Source organism: Silene latifolia, chromosome 9, assembly GCF_048544455.1.
Source record: "Silene latifolia isolate original U9 population chromosome 9, ASM4854445v1, whole genome shotgun sequence".
Classification (NCBI taxonomy): domain Eukaryota; kingdom Viridiplantae; phylum Streptophyta; class Magnoliopsida; order Caryophyllales; family Caryophyllaceae; genus Silene; species Silene latifolia.
The window spans coordinates 39,358,735-39,380,408 of NC_133534.1; the positions used below are offsets into that span (position 1 = coordinate 39,358,735).

The 21,674-nt window shown below is 39.9% G+C and overlaps 1 protein-coding gene across 2 annotated transcripts; it reads left to right on the forward strand.

Moving 5' to 3' along the window:
- Positions 1 to 3,106: 3,106 nt before the first annotated feature.
- Positions 3,107 to 20,912, forward strand: LOC141599628 (fructose-1,6-bisphosphatase, chloroplastic). Of its 2 annotated transcripts, none has more exons than XM_074419702.1 (4): positions 3,107 to 3,567; positions 4,622 to 5,018; positions 5,721 to 6,146; positions 20,806 to 20,912. In XM_074419702.1, the coding sequence occupies exons 1-3, from the start codon at positions 3,190 to 3,192 to the stop codon at positions 6,119 to 6,121; spliced, it is 1,176 nt and encodes a 391-aa protein (XP_074275803.1). In that variant the 5' UTR covers positions 3,107 to 3,189; the 3' UTR covers positions 6,122 to 6,146; positions 20,806 to 20,912. The 2 variants fall into 2 exon arrangements, with proteins under 2 accessions (XP_074275803.1, XP_074275802.1); XM_074419701.1 differs by lacking the exon at positions 20,806 to 20,912 and adding an exon at positions 6,666 to 7,141.
- The last annotated feature ends 762 nt before the right edge of the window (positions 20,913 to 21,674 follow it).

The following is a 21,674-nucleotide window of genomic DNA, read 5'->3' on the forward strand; positions in this document are numbered from 1 at the left end:
ATTCACGTAAATTCATTTCATGATATGTGTTTATGCTAGCTGATGGAGCTGTGTCATGAACGAGTGTGAAGCAAACCTTGACGGCTACTTCTACTATGGAGGCTGAGTTCGTATCTTGTTTTTAGGCACCTCACATAGTGTTTGGTTGAAAAGTTTCATATCTGCGCTCAGAGTTGTTGACTTTATTTGTAAGAATATATTGTGATAATTCAACTATTGTGTTTATGGCTAAAAATAATAAAAGTAGAAGTAGAAGTAAACACATCGACATAAAGTATCTAGCCATAGAAGAGCGTGTTCAGGAAAAGAATGTGATCATTGAACACCTTAGCACAAAGTTAATGTTTGCAGATCCCTTGACTAAAGGCATGCCAATTAAGACTTTCAAGGATCATGTGTTTGAGAATAAGACTTGGTTCCATAATGTATTACATTCATTAAGTTTTTGTAAGAAACTTTTATTATGTTGGATATTTTCTCGTTTGGATTTTATGCGCATATTTATTAAAGTTATGTTGAGAAATATCATCTTGTTTGAACCTCGATTAAACATGGAGCTTACTCATTAACTCTAATATGTGTGGTATGAGTGACTTGATATATTGTGATACATGGAAGATTAATTCTCGCTCTAAGAGACTTCGTCGTCAGGATTCATATGTTGTGTCTCTTGTTACATGGACCAAGTAGGAGAATGTAAGAATTTCATAAAATAAATAAGTATTACAATAATATTTAACTAAATTATTTTATCGAAATTAAGTTAGTTTATGCATGGTGAGATTTATCTACGATTTCGTTCCCACTATTATCTCTCATAACATAACACTCACTATTTAAGAAACTATTCATTTGACTCTTTGATGGGAAGAGTCTATATAAAGGGAACATATTTATTTTGATCAAGGTTCACCAAACTTATCTCATTAAGAAAATGCACCATCTAAATTGTGAGTCTGAGGGTTAGGAAATCAAGTCAAATATGAGGTTTAAGAATTCGGGTTATTCATTAAGGAGGATCAGTATTGCAAGCAATGCTAGAGGTAAGTAATCGATCTCTTTTATCGCTTCCGCATTCAGTTTATATGTAATATCCATCCTGATTAAGGACATGTTGACCGACCTATTGACCAAAGGGGAGCCTTAGCAAGGGATACAAGAGAGATTAGTTGATCAACGTAATGTGTTACTCGACCTAGCTAGGGTTACTCGGCCGAGTAGTTATGATACTCGACCGAGTAAGGTGTACTCAGCCGAGTATGTCTATACTCGACCGAGTACCTCGTCAGTCAACGCGTTATTATAAAACGCGGTGTCTAAAATGTAATTCACTTTTCGACGGTTCCTTTCTAAACCTAATCTCTCTCTCTCTCTCTCTCTCTCTCTCTCTCTCCCAATCCTCTCATATGACCCTATACTTCTCACATGGTCTTGGATACTAACCTAAGAAGGGAGATGGTTTGTGCATGGAGTCATCGAGTCAGATTGTCGCCGTCGTCGGCATCAGTTTGTGTCTCAAGGTGAGTTTGTGTTTAGTTGTTATCTTTCAGTAGATCTTGAGTAGTCTAATAATAGGGTATGGTTGTTACTTGTAGGGTTCGTCATGGAGTCTTGCGTGGCTTGTTTGATGGACGCACCTTCATGGAATAGCGAAAAGGTAAGGTTTCTCTACTCAGTTGCTTGTTTAATTGATTTAAGACGATGTTGATTGTTGACTGGCATGATTAGTATTGTTATTGGAATTGTCTTTCTTGAATGTTTGGATTGGTTGTTGTTTGTCTATGGTTCTCGAGGTGCGTCCTCGGCTGTGTGAAGTCGTCGGGAATGGCTTCACGCTCTTGATTCGCCCCTTGTGGTTCCCGTCACAAAGGGGATGTGCACATTAATGGACATGGGTTATTGCTCGTTGCGATGAGCGGGGCTTAGGTGGACAAGGCTGCGGTCCCCCACTGGTGGTGAGGGTTACCTGTTACGATGGGTAATCTGGCAGGGCTACACACTTGAATGTGTAGTCGGTTACTGGTTACTAATGGAGTTTGGAGAATGGTGCTCTGTCTGGATTGGATTGTGTTGGTTGTCTTTGTGAATTTCTTATCTTGATTATCCAGTGAACTGACCCCGTGTTATGTTTTCAAAACCGTGGTGATCCATTCGGGGATGGTGAGCAGTTGGTTTAGCGGGTGCTGCGTGATATGATGCTTGTGGGACATGGAAGGGAATCGAGTCATCACACTGTTTAACTGGTTGCCGATGTCACTCATGCTTAGTAGTTCCTTCAGTTGTTAGAGTTGTAATCCTTATCACGTTGGTTTTATTTGTAAAGGACATTTAATAAACATTCTGTATTGTTTATTTGATCTACTTACCTCGAGTAACCGAGATGATAGCACCTTTATATGCTGGGGTGGTCCTTGGTAAGGCATCTTGGTATATGGGTAGAACATGTTAATTTAGACTATAGAACTTACACGTCCATGTGTGTGAGTATGTTCGAAAGAGCAAAGCCGCTTCGGGGAAAACGACTTTGCTCAAAACTTAAATTAAAAACGAGCCTACATATATCCATCTAATTTAAATAGATTTGTGAACCCCAAGACGCATTAAAAAGAAGGCAAATTCTTGTTTCAGACGGACTATTTCCTTCTGAAACTAAGACGGACCAAATATGATCATTTAACAATAAAATATAAATATACTCTAATAAAATGTTACCATCATTTTTTTTTGTTAAAAAGTAACAACTTTATTTATAACATTTTATAATTAAATGATTACTTTCTATTAAAAAATATTGACATTTTCTAGTATTAAGATAAGACCTACTAAAAAAGTTTCGGCTTAGTAATATCCTATTCTTTCTGGCCTAATTTCAGCTCATTTTAGTTTAACTAAACTCTTTTCAGTTCATCTCTTGATAAATTAAGTCTTACTTCAACTACGTTAAATTTAACTCTGCTTCATTTAATTTGGTTCAACTCAGCTCAATTGAGTTGAGTTCTACTTCTTTCGACCGAAAATAACGGGCTTAAAGGCAACAAGTGATATTGGTTGAAGATAACGTGAAGAAAGTGAGTTATGTCCGTAGCTTTCGTCCTACCTCAAGGAATCAAGGATACAACACCGACTACACCGTTGAACAAACTTATGTAAACATTTACATTACAACATTTTAAACACTCGAAAAAATCGATGCTTTCATCAACTACACCTTTGAAACTCACCTCCATCTTCCCTCCTAAATCCTTCATTTTCCCACGAAAATCCAACAACTTTTTGCTACCCATTAAACTTAACAACCCAAAGATGTCATCTTTTACTGGGTTTTCAATTACTGCTCAATTAAGCAGTAAAAATGAGTCGAAAACGTTAGTAGAATATGTGGGTAAGGGTGGAATTGATGTGGGTGATGATTTGGTTATCTTAGTTGATCATTTACAATATGCTTGTAAGAAAATTGCTGCACTTATTGCTTCTCCTTTCAATTCTAGTCTTGCTAATTCTATGCAAGCTTCTGGAAACGTTTCCGGGTCGGGTCGAGATGCGCCTAAGCCGCTTGATATTGTCTCGGTATTGTACTTATCTGTTGTTTATTCTTCCGGACTTTGAGTCTTTCGATAATTATTGTGTAAGACCATTGTACGCTGGAAAACGGTTTTGTTGTAAGTTTTTGATTGGCTGTGGAAGCTGACCTATTGTGAGGAATGGTGATCAAGATTTTTATTGGGAAAGAGAATTTCTTTTATAGTCCATACCGTCTTAACTTAAGACCTCTTAGAGCGTCCTTTTATTTCCACCTCTATTTTAATCGGGTGTAACATGTAAGACGGTAAGAGTGTCTTAAGTTAAGACGGTCTTAAACAAGAATCGGTGTTAATAGTTTGATTGAAAATGTTCTGGTTAGGTGATTGAATGAGTGGTAGTTGATAGTTGATGCTAATAGTTAATTTTGCAGCTGGTATTGCACGACATACACGGGTAGTGGTTGTGAGGCGTATAGAATGAGGCCGTTGTATGCTTTACAACGGTCTTACTTGAGTTTCTGTACTCAAATTACTGTGACATTTTTGGATTAGGATACAGGACTTAGTGACCTTTAAAGGTTTTGCGATGATTTTTCTACTTAGAACTTTATAGCACACTCCAAAAATCTTCAATTATCGCATTATTGTTATACAATAGGACCGATTTATTCAAGTTTTAGCATCGGGAAGTTTTACATGGGATGAAAAGGTTGGTTTCCAGTTAGTCAGTGTACAGAAAATCCTTGTAAGAGTTGCCAGTTACAGGTGTAGGAGAAGCATTTTGTCCGTCCGAAAGATGGACCTTTCTTCTTGTTGACATTTTCTGAAGAATCTTAAAGCCCAATCTAGTTGTACACACAGTTTTTATTTTTTATTTTCGACTTAATCTGATTGCATGTGACCCTTCATTTATTTTCCACTACGATTCTCAAGTGATCACCCCTAGCCTTACCGCTTTGAAACATTTAGGTCGGGCATTGTGCATTTGTGTCTAGGTTGGGAATATTCGTTAATTCACTAAAAAAAGACGGGCGTGGTATTCTCCGTCATCTTTAGTGTAATGGAGTATAATACTTTGACCAGTATAATATTTTCTGCAGAATGATATTATTCTATCCTCCCTTCAAAATTCTGGAAAAGTAGCAGTTGTTGCTTCAGAAGAAAATGATGCCCCAGTATGGTTCTCCGACAATGCTCCATTTGTGGTAGTTATGGATCCTCTTGACGGGTCAAGAAATATTGATGCATCAATCCCTACAGGAACTATTTTTGGCGTTTACAATCGTCTTGTGGAATTAGATAGTCTTCCCCAAGAGGAGAAGGCCACGTTGAATTCGTTGCAAAGTGGGTCCAAACTTGTTGCTGCTGGTTATGTCCTGTATTCATCAGCTACAATTTTTTGTGTGACTTTTGGGTCTGGGGTACACTCATTCACACTGGATCATTCTACCGGAGATTTTATCCTCACACACCCCAGCATCAAAATTCCAAGTAGAGGTATGTTCGAAACAATGACACCCTGTTTGGAAGTGTGATGGAATTCTCATTAGTTAATGATATGTTAACCACTCCTTAGGATGTACTTATTTTATACCCTAAACCACTGAAGATATGTTTGTGGACCTTCTACTGCATAGTAGTGTGCAGGATTGAGTTTATGGACTTCTGTTTTGCATTAGGTGAGTGCATTCTGTGGGTCTATTGCATAGTGGTATCGGGCACTCTAAATTGAACTCCTAACCAGCACGCTGCTATACCTATTCCTTGTTAAAAAAAATTGACACAACACTACACCAGCAATATTAACTCACAGCCTCCAGGACTCCTAGAAATGGCAGGGTAATGGGATTTCAGATGTATGTAGCCTTACCCTTTTGTTGTTTAACCTAGAGAGTTTGTTGCCAAATGTCCCATGATGATGTTTGCGTCAAATGACTGCTACTTCACAATCAATGAAGTTCAACCACTTTATTGAGCGATTATGTTTTACTCGATTACGAAGTATAATACATAACCAAAAAAAAAACGAGTCTTTGGCTTTATTGGAAGTTATGTCCAGAAATTAGAGCAACTCTGGAGTCTGGAGTTCTTAAATAGAATATTCTGTATCATCTATGTTGTTCTGTGATCACTTGAAGATGAATTTTATCTGGCAGCTGGCACTTAGAATCTACTGATGATTCTTAAATGTCCTTTCAGGTCAGATATATTCTGTGAATGATGCTCGATACTTTGATTGGCCTGAAGGTTTAAGACATTACATTGACACTGTCAGACAAGGGAAAGGCAGATACCCGAAGAAATATTCTGCACGCTACATATGTTCGCTGGTCGCTGATTTTCATAGAACATTACTTTATGGTGGAATTGCGATGAACCCAAGGGACCATCTCCGACTTGTTTATGAAGCAAATCCCCTAAGTTATGTTGCAGAACAAGCTGGTGGAAAAGGTTCTGATGGTAAACGTAGGATTTTGGCAATTCAGCCTGCAAAACTTCATCAAAGACTACCTCTTTTCTTAGGTAGTCCTGAAGATATTGAAGAACTAGAAAGTTATGGTGACATACAGCAGAAACTAAATCCCGGCTATGAAGTTTGATGGGCAGTTCACGTATTTACGTCAGGTATGTTTTATGACTCTTATCTTTTGTCCGAGTTGTGCTTCTATTTATTGTGAAATACTAGTAGTTAGTTGAAGCATTCTTCGACACATTTTTCATTTAGTCATCTGGAAACAATTTCAACTTTCTGTGTTGCTGCATGGGTAAGGTTACGTAGTTACATCATGCGACCCAGTTTACTCCGCAGTTTGTGAGAGCTCTTAGCGGTACAATATTGTTGTATTGTTAGATTCCTAATCTCCAGCATAAGCATTGCTACTGTATGATCAAGTACAGTTGCTGCCATTTCGATTCGTCACTCTCAAAATTCCCAAAACTATGTATATGTGATATGAGGTTAAGGAACTAACGATGCGATAGAAGGCCTAAGCATAGCAAGTTATGTCTAACCAAATTACAAAGGACCGACCTACTGAACCTAGCATCTATGTACGACTATTGGCTAAGTAGTAAGTAAGTACTATGATTACATGATTTTAAGTTTCATGGCCATGAATAATCCAATTACATGTTAACATCTAGGCGCAATGTGGACAAGGATTAAGCATTCATGATGTATGCCGAAACTGATTATGCATCTCGAGATCGTGGTTCTTAAGAGCATGCCAAACGTGTCTGTGCATAAAATGTGCGCATCACAAGGTCGTCCTCGTTGATCAAAGGTGTGTCATGACTCATGAGTGACTGCAACCTTAACTTTATTTGTCGCAGTCACTCGGGAATCGGGATGCTCTGTAGTTAAAAACTTAAAATGGCCTCCAAGGGCTCAAAGTTTAGGGGAAGCTTATTACGTACTAGGGTCAAATCTTGGCTTAAACTTATCTTGCCATTAAGCGTTTCAAGAAATTCCATTAACCACATGGTCCATATTGTATACTACCTTAATGGCTACATCCCATTTATATTTTGTTACAAGTTTTAAACCCGTGAAATTCACGGGTCTGTTTTTACAATTGTAAATCAATATAGGTAATCATAATTAAGATATAATAATTTTTTATTTAGTTTTAATTATATCTATAATCTTGGCTATAAAATATTGTGCCCGCTAGCATGATCCAGACTTAATCAATGAAATATTATTTCACATGGTGAAAAAATTCAACTCCATATTAAGAGTTTAGTTTGACTTCTATCTAATTGATGTCAAACTATAACTCTTATACTTCCATATACTTAAAGTTTAACCTAAATACTTGACTTTGACGTGAATCTCGTGCAGAAAAAGTTGCAACCGCGGTCTCTCGCTAAATTAGTGAGAAGCCACTCTTTCGTACCATTTTACGCGTTTTTGTACTCCTTTTAGAATATTTTGATTGCTGCCAAACTGACACGTTAATTTAATTACTATTTTCATAATAAGTTCCACCAATTTTTTTCATTCATAATTTGTGTACATACTTAATTATCCATAGCATCATTGTTTAAAATATGTAAAATGGTCTTACCGTGTGTTGGAAGACTTACTCAATTGAAAGTCCAAAAATTGGGTTAAAAACTTTAATTTATTTTAATTTATTAAAAGATGGAAATAAATATAAACATCACTACTACAAATCCAGGCAACCACAACGGCCCTTTAACAACGCTTATTCACGAAAATCACCAAAAGACGTACAATGGATTGCGCTAAATTTTACTAAACTTAATTACAACGGTTATGTGTTGTTAACCTTTGTTATTGGTTTTAACAACGGGTCAAACTTTCACAACCGTTGTTAATATAAAAACTAATAACAACAGTTTACTCTATAATACATTATAACCGTTGTTAATAATTTGGCGCAAAATTAGTGAAACGTAATTACAACGGTTATATTAGTACCCGTTGTTATTAGGTTTTAACAACGGTTGTAGACGCAATAACCGTTGTTATTGAAGTTATGAAGATCTAAAGAACAAACACCACGCATGGATCGCTTTATTTCGCTATACGCTACAAAACACAAACACAAGCTAATACTGCTACACAAATATCATCCTCCATTCCTCCCTGATCGTCTCTCTCTGTCTTCATCTCCGTAACTGTTGTCACCGTCTTCTCTCCCTCATCGTGTTTATCAATCAGGTATATATGTTTCTTATTAACTATTCCTTATTAAGATTTTCAAGCTATATATATATATATATATATATAGGATTGTTCAATTTCCTGGCCTTTGAATGTCGATTATTTTTGAATTTCTGAATTTGTTGGGTTATTATCTAATTTGTTGATAATTTAGCTTAATTGATTTCCTGAATTTCGTTTATTTGTTTACCTATTATTGAATTTTCTGAATTAGTTTCCTATATATTACAAATGTAGAAAAATGACTCGAACTTATTGCTACAAATATGAGTGACCCCAACTATAAGGATGGTTTAGCTGAATTTTATAAAGTCATTGCGAACAATTTGAAAGGTTCTTCAAGTATTCCATATCCTTGTGAAAGATGTGGATTGGAGTTTGGTGTTGTGATGGTTGATGATGATGTTCTCGGGGTGCGTCCTCAGCCGAGTGGGTCCCTTGCGGGAGTGGCTTCATGCCCTAGTTTCGCCCTCTGTGGAACCCGCCACAGGAGGGGATGCGCACATTAATGAACAAGGTTGATACCGTCGTTTTAGTACCAAAAATAAATGCCTAAGACTACTAACAGAAGTTAGCGGAAGTAGGGTCGATCTCCACAGGGAGACTATTATATCTATCTGCTAATCTAAGTCTGTCCGGTAACAAATGGGAGTTTTAAATTTATTTCTAAACTAAAAGTGGTTAAGGCAAGGGAATAAGAGAAAAGAGAAATAAAAGCAAGGATGAGCAAAGTATATGATCAGATAAAGAGAAGTATGCTAGGAAATCGGTTCACCATGGCAATTAATCAACTCAGTCGTAAATAGCTCAGACGATCTAATGTGAGAAGGGCAAGGGAAAAGTCCTTCCGGTCCGTTATCCACCCTAGATTACAACTAACTTAACTTCCGTCTTCATTAGGGTAGTCCACTATTCATAACAGGTCTGTTCATTCCAATCTTCCGATCCAGCATTGAATTTAACCAATTTAACGGGTTTAGAAGCGTGCACTCAACTAAACGATTACAGTTATTTTGTTAATGAGACAGTTTTCACAATTTAATCATCTAACCTATTTACAACATCGTCAACTCACTACCATGGCTCCCCTAATCCTAACATAAAGGAATTTAGCTACTCATGTTATTAATGACATAAACAATAATAGCATTGAATAAACTAAAGAAAGGTATGATAGATGAATAATAAGGATGAAGCATAAATTACTAAAAAGAATAATAAAACAAAGATGAGAGAACAAGGATTAAGAGCAAACAAAACAATTAAATTAAGAGTAAAGTATAAAGAAGGATTACAAAGTTTAGATCCGGAATTAAGAGGCAAAGCAACGCAAGAGAGAAAGTTCCAGCAGTGATTAAGAGAAAGAGAGTAATTAAGCGTAGTGTAATGTTGTATTTTAACCTAATGACGTCTTCCTTATATAGGGAAGAGATTATTAACTAAAACAATAACAAATCACGGAATATAATCCCGTGTAAATAAGCATAGTCACTCGATCGAGGCATTTGAAATCTCTCTGTAACACCCCCATATACAGAGGAGCCTTAACTAGGCCTTCCTTAACATATAAGGGCGTTACCATCTCGGTTGCCCGAGGATAGTAATAATCAAGTGTCGATAAAAGAACTATTAAGTTAGTTTACAAGCCATCTATCCAACTAATGATATAAAAGATACAACTCAAAGAGACTACTTGCTATAATTATTAAATCTCGTGGCGACTCATCCCTGCTCGGACCCAGCTAGCAACCACATCAACACCTGCTAAGACAGACTGCTCACCATAGGAGATCACGGCAGACACATAAACAAACAAGACAACCACACAAGGTCAGTACTGAGATAAGACACAACCAAGTTAACCACAACTAACAAAACAACACAATACAATCAATCACAATCAGATACTCCACTCCATCTCCGTCACCGATCGTCCACCTTTGGACCACCGCGGTGGGGGACCGCACTGTTCCCATCTAAGCTCCGCTCATCATACAGAGCGATAACCCTGTCCCATTAATGTGCACATCCCCTTCCGTGGCGGGTTCCACGAAGGGCGAAACTAGGGCGTGAAGCCACTCCCGCAAGTGACTCCACTCAGCCGAGAACGCATCTCGAGAACCACAGACAAACAATCACAATCACAATCACAACATCGTCTGAATACCGTCACACAACCGCAATCACAGCACAACAACAACGATACAACGATCGACACACTAGATTATCTACAGAAACTGAGTAGGCGAACCTACCTTTACGCAACCGCAACCAATCCACGCCGACCCATGCCATAACCAGCAACCAAGCAAAGCCTATAAGGAGAAACCCGGCAAAAGACCGCTACCCGACCCAAGCTACGCTCTCCTAAGGCACAAGGACCTTCAAAGGGCTTCCATGGAGGTTTTGTGGTGAAGGGAAGGAAAGAGGCGATCGATGGATGGAAGAAATGAGGCGGAAATGATTTGCGGATTTAACAAAACGCGATATAAAACCCTCGCCGCAAACTCGATACTCGATCGAGTACCCAACCTACTCGATCGAGTAGCCCCTACTCGATCGAGTACCTAAGCTACTCGATCGAGTAGCCTCTACTCTATCGAGTACCACTCCCAACACGTAACCCAAGATAACTTTGGCACGTCTTTCTAGACTATTCCCGCTCCCAAGGTCGGCCAACACCGGTCAAAGGATCTCCAAAAGGGCGGGTATTACGGTCTTCCCCCTTAAAAGAACTTCGTCCCCGAAGTTCAACTCACCTATCCCAACATATAAGACAGGGAAAAACACGACACTGCTATTCTTCCCACTCGAGTCATGACTCCCCAGAAATACCATCCCCCCATGTCATCATCATCACTGTCTACGCTCTACTCGTAACGACTCTTACTACTATCATACGCACATTATCACCGTCAACCGTTACTCTCTATATATATAAAACATCACTTTCGCGATGCAAAGCACAATCCACGATCACCCAACATATGGTAACAACTATCAGACTATCAATCCGGAACATGTCTCATATCAACTTTCATGCTGTACAACTAATGCTACCATGTTACTCAACAACGTGGTTCAATTACGATTCATTGCACCATAACTATTTCTTCATGACCGCCCATTGAAATATACAACACATTCACTTATAGAACTAAAGTAATCACATATACTTCGGAAATTTTGTAATTAAAACAAAACATAATACCAATACAATATTATAAACAAGCAAAATATAATTCAAAGCAGCCTTTTCCTTTCGCGACATTACTCTTCCCCTCTAAAAAGGAACTTCGTCCCCAAAGTTCACCGTCAAAATCACAAGACACATTACCTATTACTTGTAGCATTACATTAGTTAAAAGCTATATTATTTGTTATGGACGTTACTTACTAACTATGTGCTTGATAACCTAGAAATCATACACAAATCACCCGAATAACTAGCCGCCGTTGATAAAGCATGTTAACATTGTATGTCCAAATGTAAGAAAGGGTGTAACTTCCAAGGATAGATGGAAATATGGCATATGGAATATTAAAAACAACAAGAAATCATCACCACTTCACTACTTGTTACAAATAGGTACATAGGAAACTCAAGCACGACTTCCAACATATAAAATTAACGGTTCCCAGATGTTATTAAGCACTAACAACCACGTTAAATATCAAACTTGTAATTATAAAACAATTGCACACTTTTAATTTTTGAAAACCTCCTGTAACAGTGCTACTCGATCGAGTATGTGAGGGTACTCGATCGAGTGCCATGCTACTCGATCGAGTGTCTTGGCTACTCGATCGAGTAGCCTGAGTTCACAATGCTTTCTCTCTTCCTTTCCTGCAGCTACTCGATAGAGTACGGGGTACTCTGTCGAGTACCTACAGGCCCAGTTTCTTACACAACCTGTCATAAACCAACATATATATACATGACCGTCACATAAATTGAGTCGGGATGATGCCCCGACTCCCAATCATCCTGCAATAAGGTCGAAATAGCAAATCCGGTCTTATGGCCAACAATACAAGTTCATAAACCGTGTCTCAATAAATGAAAAACAACTACTAACATCTAACAATACTACCAACATCAACTACCATAAACAAAGATAAGAATAAGGAGTATCACCTCCTCCCTGCTTCCGCCGATCAACCATCACCTCATCATCACCCCCACCACCTCCAGGCATACCTGCACCCGATGAACCAACCCCGCATCAACTCCCCGCTCCCGCTCCCGGCTCACATACCATGGGGTCAATCCACCGTAGGCAAAGGACCGAGGTGTCCCCCCGTCGATTGTTCCACCCCGTAGGAATGGAAAACCCCGAGTAGTCCCCAACTCCACTCCACCAAACCGGGTGAGGTCCATCGGCCCCTATCCCCGAGTGTACGCCATCTCGTGCATGTTCCCGAGTGTCAAGGTAGATGACACTCGCTCGCTAAGTAGCCGGATCGCGTCTCCGGGTGTCGAGGTAAGGGTAGCACGGAGAGAGGATCGCTTCTTCTTTGTGGCGCTACGGCCGTGGCCTAGTCTCCGAGGCCCTCTCCCTCACTCGACGGGGTCCTCTCCCCAACCTAGGTCTTTCCACCACCGCAACTCCCGCATTCTCGCCCCTTCGTCGGCTCCCGCATCACCTTGAGAATGGTGTCGTCGATGAGATAGGTCTCGCACCGGTGGCGGGGTCTATCCTCATCCTCCTCCTCCTCCTCCTCATCGTCCACATCCACGACCACTACCGCCGACTCTAAGGGCTCCGTCGGTGGGAGGTGCTCGTGGAGCCGGAATTTTCATCCAACTCATGCCCCACACCCTCCACGCTAGGCTACCGTCGGCCAAGGTCCTCAACCATTTCAGGTCGAGATAGTAGTCACGGTCCATGGTAGGCACTGGGTAGCTAGAGGCACGTACTCCGAAGAAGCTTCAAAAGAGGTTAGCTTCTCGCCTAACCGAGTGGCGATAGCGCCACAACTCGTGTACCGGGAAGAGCGGAAGCCATCAAGGCAAGGGCAACACAAACTATAGAAGGAGCATTAAAGACCACTTTCCTGGCCCGCTCCGGCCGAGGTAAGACATCGAAGCAAGACCTCATGATTATTCGGGCCATCGATATCCTTTCGTCATAAAGGAGGTTCGAAAGAGAACGGAGAAAGACCCTCAAGGTAACATGTCGGACGTCATTAATCAAAGCATGTTGCTCGAGGTGGGAGCTTGCTTTCCGGTCGGACAAGGCATCGGGCGGCGAGACACCGCACTCTACCTGGAATATCGGTGATAGAGTCCTTGGGAGGCTTGGCCAACCCAAGGTGAGAGGCAAACAAATCCATAGTCAACAGAAAACTGGTATTCATCAACCTAAACTCGACGGTCTGGCCCGCAAGGTCATAGCTAAAGGAGCTCATAAACTCCAAAGTGAGGAAAGGATAAGTATGTTTCCTCAGCCTATACAAACCCGTAAAACCCAAGGTCTCGAATATGTGACGGACATCCGTCTCTATCTCCAAATCCTCCAACAAAGTAGTGTCTATACACCTCGTAGGTCTCATTTTGCGTTTTTGTAAAGCTACAAAACGCTCTCTCTGCTTGAAATCGACAAAAACAACATTGGGGTAGTCCGAAACTGCGGGTACCACAGGTCCACTACCCTCCCCAGGTTCGGGCTGTGAAGCCCTTCTCCGTTTACTCTGACGGTTCCCTGTGGTCGGTCTCGGCATCTGTTTCGGCACATGATGTAAACAACTTTGTATAAAACATGTAAACATATACTTCATGCATTTTGAGTTCTATACACTCAGCAAAGTTCACTAATTCATCAACCAGTTTGATATTAGAAGCACATAATTCATGCCATTAAACTTGAATGCTCAGCTAGTTACACACATTTCACCAATAGTTTCCTCAATTTTCACATATAGTTCAGTTTGTAGTCACTTATAAACCGTAGTTATGAAAATTTGGCATTTGAACACATTTACTCAGCAAATTCGAATATCCTAGCATGACTCTAAGGTTGTTCCAACACACTCCTAAACACATGTGAGGCAATTATATAAGTTCATGGAGAAATAACTTGGAACATATCATCATCGTCTTCCATATTAGAAACAACAACTTAAATAGGCTTTTCAGACGGTCTTTACAGCTGTAACAATTTTGGCATATTTCCCATCGATTATCATCACTACTATCATATTGAAGTTCAATCTACACTTAAACATTCATATACTACACTGAATTTCAATTATAAATCACGAATTTCCACTTAAGGCACTTTTAAGACGGAGTTTTAAGGTAACTTTTTAAGGTGAAAATCATCAAGATTCATCCTTCAACATGATATAAAAAGTACATAAGACTCAATTCCATCATCTAATCATTGTAAAACAATCAAAAATCAATTTCAATTTTGTAACCCTAGAAATTTCGGCCCCCTAATTGCAAATTTCTAGTCTAATTTACAGCAATTAATCATCAACAAACCCGAAAAGAAGGCATGTGAATCATATTTCAACCATTAAAAGTAACAATCTATCCATATGAATCCAAAATTTCAGTTTACATAACTATCCTCAACAAGTTTAAAGCATAAAAACATAGAAATAGAGAAGAAATCATACCTTGATTAAGTGATAAAGTAAAGGAACGAAATTAAACAAGAAAATCAACCCCAAGAATCACTACTAACCCAAGAGTATGAGAGATTTTGAGAGGAATGAAGGTTTAGGTGTGTCGAAATATAGATGAAGAATGAGGAGAAAGGGAAAGAATTGGGGTTTTAAGAAACCCGTATGTCTCACTGCACAGTAACCTACTCGATCGAGTGCCTAGGGTACTCGATCGAGTACCACCCTACTCGATCGAGTAGGAGCCATTTCATCGAGTGTCTGCAGAAATTTCCACATCCCGACGTCATAGCTTCCTAACTTGATCAAGTGAGGTCTCCTCGGTCTAGTAAGCACCCGCACTCGGTCAAGTGTAGTTAAGTACACGGTCAGAAGTACGAAGTAACTTTGAAGATACCTGCAAAACAGCACTACGTGTCGAATCCAAACTAAGTTCGGGATTCGGCACTAATTATCACATTCAATCACGTTTTACAATCATTACCCACGCATAACATATCGCCTTACTAGTAAGGTGTATGTCACACTACGCTACACAATTACCCAACTCGGTTTACCCGCGGACGAGTCATTCATAAATATAATTATGCCATCATGTTGTACCTGAACTTACTTTATACATTACTACCCATTTGCGTTCATTCAACTTGAAACATGTAAATAACATTAATTCATTCTTTCACATGACATATAATTGCATATACTTCATAACAAATTAATCTATCACTTTCCACATTCAATCATAAGTAAATCATCTTGCACAAATCAATTATTACGCAGCGGAAAAATTTCAACCAATAAACAAGGTATTAACGCATTACTATATGCCATGCTTCAAATTACAACTCAACTAGTCTATAACTATCATCATAGCAATTACGAGATAACTCATAAGCTCGTATATGACTACCGTAAACTTATCACATATACCAACACTTTCACTTTTCATGTCCCGACATTCACTTTCACATTCTCACGCATCTCTACTACGTAACTTTTATCACGTATCTTATAACTATTGTGTAAGCTTACTAATCACGCCAAGAACTTTACGAATGCCACCAAAGATTACTTGACACGGCCCATACGCCACTATCACACTTATTAATTCTAGCAACGACTTAACCAGAGGTAACTCCGGCTCAGTTAACATACATATCACACATACACACACGGACTCCACATTCCCATACCATGTGACTGGCTTAAGTGTCACGGGGCCAAGATTTTGAAATGAGGGCGCCTACTCACCCAAAATCTAGCATCAGCGGGGCTCCCATTACACATACACCAGGTTCATTTTATTAGAATCACTACGTTCATTATTTTCATTTGTTACAGGTTCCAAAATCGTCGCTCTGATACCACTTTGTAACACCCCCATATACAGAGGAGCCTTAACTAGGCCTTCCTTAGCATATAAGGGCGTTACCATCTCGGTTGCCCGAGGATAGTAATAATCAAGTGTCGATAAAAGAACTATTAAGTTAGTTTACAAGCCATCTATCCAACTAATGATATAAAAGATACAACTTAAAGAGACTACTTGCTATAATTATTAAATCTCGTGGCGACTCATCCCTGCCCGGACCCAGCTAGCAACCACATAAACACCTGCTAAGACAGACTGCTCACCATAGGGGATCACTGCAGACACATAAACAAACAAGACAACCACACAAGGTCAGTACTGAGATAAGACACAACCAAGTTAACCACAACTAACAAAACAACACAATACAATCAATCACAATCAGATACTCCACTCCATCTCCGTCACCGACTGTCCACTGGACACCGCCGATGGGGGACCGCAGCCGTTCCCACCTAAGCCCCGCTCATCATACCGAGCGATAACCCTGTCCCATTAATGTGCACATCCCCTTCCGTGGCGGGTTCCACGAAGGGCGAAACTAGGGCGTGAAGCCACTCCCGCAAGTGACTCCACTCAGTCGAGAACACATCTCGAGAACCACAGACAAACAATCACAATCAAAATCACAACATCGTCTGAATACCGTCACATAACCGCAATCACAGCACAACAACAACGATACAACGATCGACACACTAGATTATCTACAGAAACTGAGTAGGCGAACCTACCTTTACGCAACCGCAACCAATCCACGCCGACCCATGCCATAACCAGCAACCAAGCAAAGCCTATAAGGAGAAACCCGGCAAAAGACCGCTACCCGACCCAAGCTACGCTCTCCTAAGGCACAAGGACCTTCAAAGGGCTTCCATGGAGGTTTTGTGGTGAAGGGAAGGGAAAGAGGCGACTGATGGATGGAAGAAATGAGGCGGAAATGATTTGCGGATTTAACAAAACGCGATATAAAACCCTCGCTGCAAACTCGATACTCGATCGAGTACCCAACCTACTCGATCGAGTAACCCCCTACTCGATCGAGTAACTAAGCTACTCGATCGAGTAGCCTCTACTCTATCGAGTACCACTCCCAACACGTAACCCAAGATAACTTTGGTACGTCTTTCTAGGACTATTCCCGCTCCCAAGGTCGGTCAACACTGGTCAAAGGATCTCCAAAAGGGCGGCTATTACACTCTCGATCGAGTAACTCTTGAGCAAATCCTCTCGATCGAACAGATATAGGCTTCGATCCAGATCTTCCAATTCAGCCCACTTCGATCGAGCTCAGCAGGGTCTCGATCGAACACTTTGAACCGTCAAAACCACTCAATCGACCAAGAAAGCATTCGATCGAGCAGTTAGCCACTGAAAACAGCCTGGACTTCGTTTGGTCAGCTCCTAAGGACTCCTTCACGCTTCCCGAGGCACAACATTTCTGCTCTAAGTCTCCCATCTCCTTAAATGCATGCTAGGAGGGACAAATAAGGCATGATTTCACCACTTTGAGGTCCGTTCCTGCAAATGAGACAAAACAAACCAAACCAAAGTAGCCTATTCGGGGCATTGTGCAATACAAAACTGTAGAATGACATAGAAATGCGTGCAATAAGAGGCTAAAAAGACTATATAAATTGCACGCATCAAATCTCCCTAAACCGAACCTTTACTCGTCCTCGAGTAAACTAAATGCAAACTAATGGAACGGATAAGAAAACTCAGAGCTAGCTATAACTTGTCCACTTAAACCGTTTAATGCAAACAAAAACTGACACTTATAGCTACAATAGTCAAACGCAAACGAGTTGTGTGATGTCTATAAATAAGCTGAACTGTCAACCTTGCAAGACCTTTAAAATCGGACTCTCACGGGTCACTCTTCTCTCATGAAGCAAAGGGTAAGTGTATAAGTGTAAGAGAAGAAGAGAAAATAGTCACTCACCTAAACTACGACCCACGTAAACATGTTTGCAATAAAAATGATAGACAATTCTAATCACCATACATACATTCCAACCAAACAGTGTCTGTCACAGCCGAGTGCTTACAAAAGTTATGGGAAAATGAGGCCACGGGTAAGAAAAGGCAAAACAGTATGGGATATGTGGAGGTAATGCGTCAAGCTAGCACCTAAACAATACCATACTAAGCAAATCCAAATATTAGCCAATAATGAAATCAAACACAAGCGCCCTTCTTTGGCACAAAACTCACTAACCGACATAACAACTCCTCAAAAAGATATAAATAATGTATAGGAGTAAGACCGTCACAAACTTCCCTTTTTTACACGGTCTATTCTTTTTCTTTTTTTTTTTTCTTTTCATGCTTTTCTCATTTTCCTGCCCACGTCTTTTCTTCTTTTTTCATTTTTCACAAATTTTTTTTCTTTTTCAACATATCCTCATTTCTCTTATTTTTCTACCAACTCCATGCAATATAAAACGAACCAGCTCGCATCAACAGAAAGTATACCACAAAAAATATACTAAACTAGCTTGACAGGCAGGCTTAATTTGGGTGTAGTTAATGGGTCTAAAGGCTAAGTTTGGCTAATGTGGAGCTGAATGGGCGAAAATGAATGAAAGGAAAAAATTTGCAAGCACCTCCCTGCATGTGACACCGACCACAAACCCGAATGTATGCCAGCAAAAAGTAATCGAATGTCATAAAAGTGCAAAATAATGAACATGTTATGCAAGGAGTATACTACTCTCGATTCCAACATGAACTGGTCATAAATGACACCAGTTATATGGGTCTAATAACTTAGAAATTTTAAGTAGGTTGCCAATTTTTCAGGTCAAGTCTATATGATCAGCTGTATTTTTTAACATTAACTTGTAAACTATGCGCATGGCAAAACTAAAAAATTGCCAATCTGATGCAAGGCTTAAGTGAAATGACAAGTTACAGTGCAAAATCATCACAGAAATCTACCGTCGTTTTAGTACCAAAAATAAATGCCTAAGACTACTAACAGAAGTTAGCGGAAGTAGGGTCGATGTCCACAGGGAGGCTATTAGATCTATCTGCTAATCTAAGTCTGTCCAGTAACAAATGGGGGTTTTAAATTTAATTCTAAACTAAAAGTGGTTAAGGCAAGGGAATAAGAGAAAAGAGAAATAAAAGCAAGGATGAGCAAAGTATATGATCAGATAAAGAGAAGTATGTTAGGATTTCGGCTCACCATGACAATTAATCAACTCAGTCGTAAATAGCTCAGACGATCTAATGTGAGAAGGGCAAGGGAAAGGTCCTTCCGGTCCGCTACCAGCCTAGATTACAACTAACTTGGATTCCTCCTCATTAGGGCAGTCCACTGTTCATAATAGTTCTGTTCATTCCAATCTTCCACTCCAGGATTGAATTTAACCAATTTAAGGGGTTTAGAAACGTGCACTCAACTAAACAATTACAGTTATTTTGTTAACGAGACATTTCTCACAATTTAATCATCTAACCTATTTACAACATCGTCAACTCACTACCATGGCTCCCCTAATCCTATCATAAGGGAATTTAGCTACTCATGCTATTAATGACATAAACAATAATAACATTGAATACACTAAAGAAAGGCATGATAGATGAATAATAAGGATGAAGCATAAATTACTAAAAAGAATAATAAAACAAAGATGAGAGAACAAGGATTAAGAGCAAACAAAACAATTAAATTAAGGGTAAAGTATAAAGAAGGATTACAAAGTTTAGATCCGGAATTAAGAGGCAAAGCAACGCACGCAAGAGAAAAAGTTCCAGCAGTGATTAAGAGAAAGAGAGTAATTAAGCGTAGTGTAATGTTGTATTTTAACCTAATGACGTCTTCCTTATATAGGGAAGAGATTATTAACTAAAACAATAACTAATCACGGAATAAAATCCCGTGTAAATAAGCATAGTCACTCGATCGAGGCATTTGAAACCTCTCGATCGAGTAACTCTTTAGCAAATCCTCTTGATCGAGATCTTCCAATTCAGCCCACTTCGATCGAGCTCAGCAGGGTCTCGATCGAACACTTTGAACCGTCAAAACCACTCGATCGACCAAGAAAGCATTCGATCGAGCAGTTAGCCACTGAAAACAGCATGGACTTCGTTTGGTCAGCTCCTAAGGACTCCTTCACGCTTCCCGAGGCACAACATTTCCGCACTAAGTCTCCCATCTCCTTAAATACATGCTATGAGGGGCGAATAAGGCATGATTTCACCACTTTGAGGTCCGTTCCTGCAAATGAGACAAAACAAACCAAAGTAGCCTATTCGGGGCATTGTGCAATACAAAACTGTAGAATGACATAGAAATGTGTGCAATAAGAGGCTAAAAAGACTATATAAATTGCACGCATCAAGGGTTATCGCACGTTGATGAGCGGGGCTTAGGTGGTTATGGCCGCGGCCCCCTACTAGCAGGGCTACACACTTTAGTGTGTAGTCAGTTACGTGATGAGATTGGGAGTCGGAGGTGGTTTGTGAACAGCTGTTTATCTTATCGTACTTGTCTTATTTTGATTATGCATTAAACTGACCCCGTTGTTATTTTGTAAATCTGTGGTGATCCACTCGGGGATGGTGAGCAGATTGTGACAGATGATGATGGTCTTTAGCTTTGGGGTCGAGATGGGAGTCATCACTTCGAGTCTAGCTTCCGTTGTCATGAGATTTGTCGTTTTAGTTTCAGTTGTTTGAGTACTATTGAACATTGTTTTGGATTTGGTTTTGAAATATGTAATCGTTAATTCTTTATACTTTAATAAATGTTTTTTTGGAAGGTAACTTTGATATACTAGCCTCGGAAAACCGAGATGGTGGCGGTCTCTCATGCTAGGGGAGGGTGGTCCTGGTAAGGCACCTTGGTATGTGGGGGTGTCACACCAAGAGTCTTATTTGTCCATCCACTCCCCGCATCCAAGCCACCACATCGCGATTACTAACCCCATCATTCTTAGCCTTACTACCCAAAGCCGAGACCAAAGTAGCCAAGGCCATAGCTTGGGCCTCTAGCTTTGCATTGATACTCGTTGATGCCGTCATTTCTGTAACAAAAATAAATACCTAAATATACTAACAGAAGCTAGTGATAAGTAGGGTCGATCTCCACAGGGAGGCAAGGTATCTATCTGTAAGTCCGTCTATCTAAGTCACAATGGGGGTTTTGAATTTGGTTTTCTAAACTACTAAAGGTTAAAGGGTAAGAGAAATAAAGTAAGAGTAGTAAAGCGAGAAAAAGTGATAAAAGTGATCAGATAAAAGAGGTATGTCGGGATTTCGGTTCACCATGGTAGTCTATCGACTCAGCTACAAATAGCCTAGACAATCTACTGTGAGAAGGATACAGGAAAGGTCCTTCCGGTCCACTTTCTATCCTAGATTTCCGCTAACTTAACTTCCGTCCTCATTAGGGTAGTCTCGTTTGTTCATAGTGTGTCATTCATTCCAATCTTCCGAT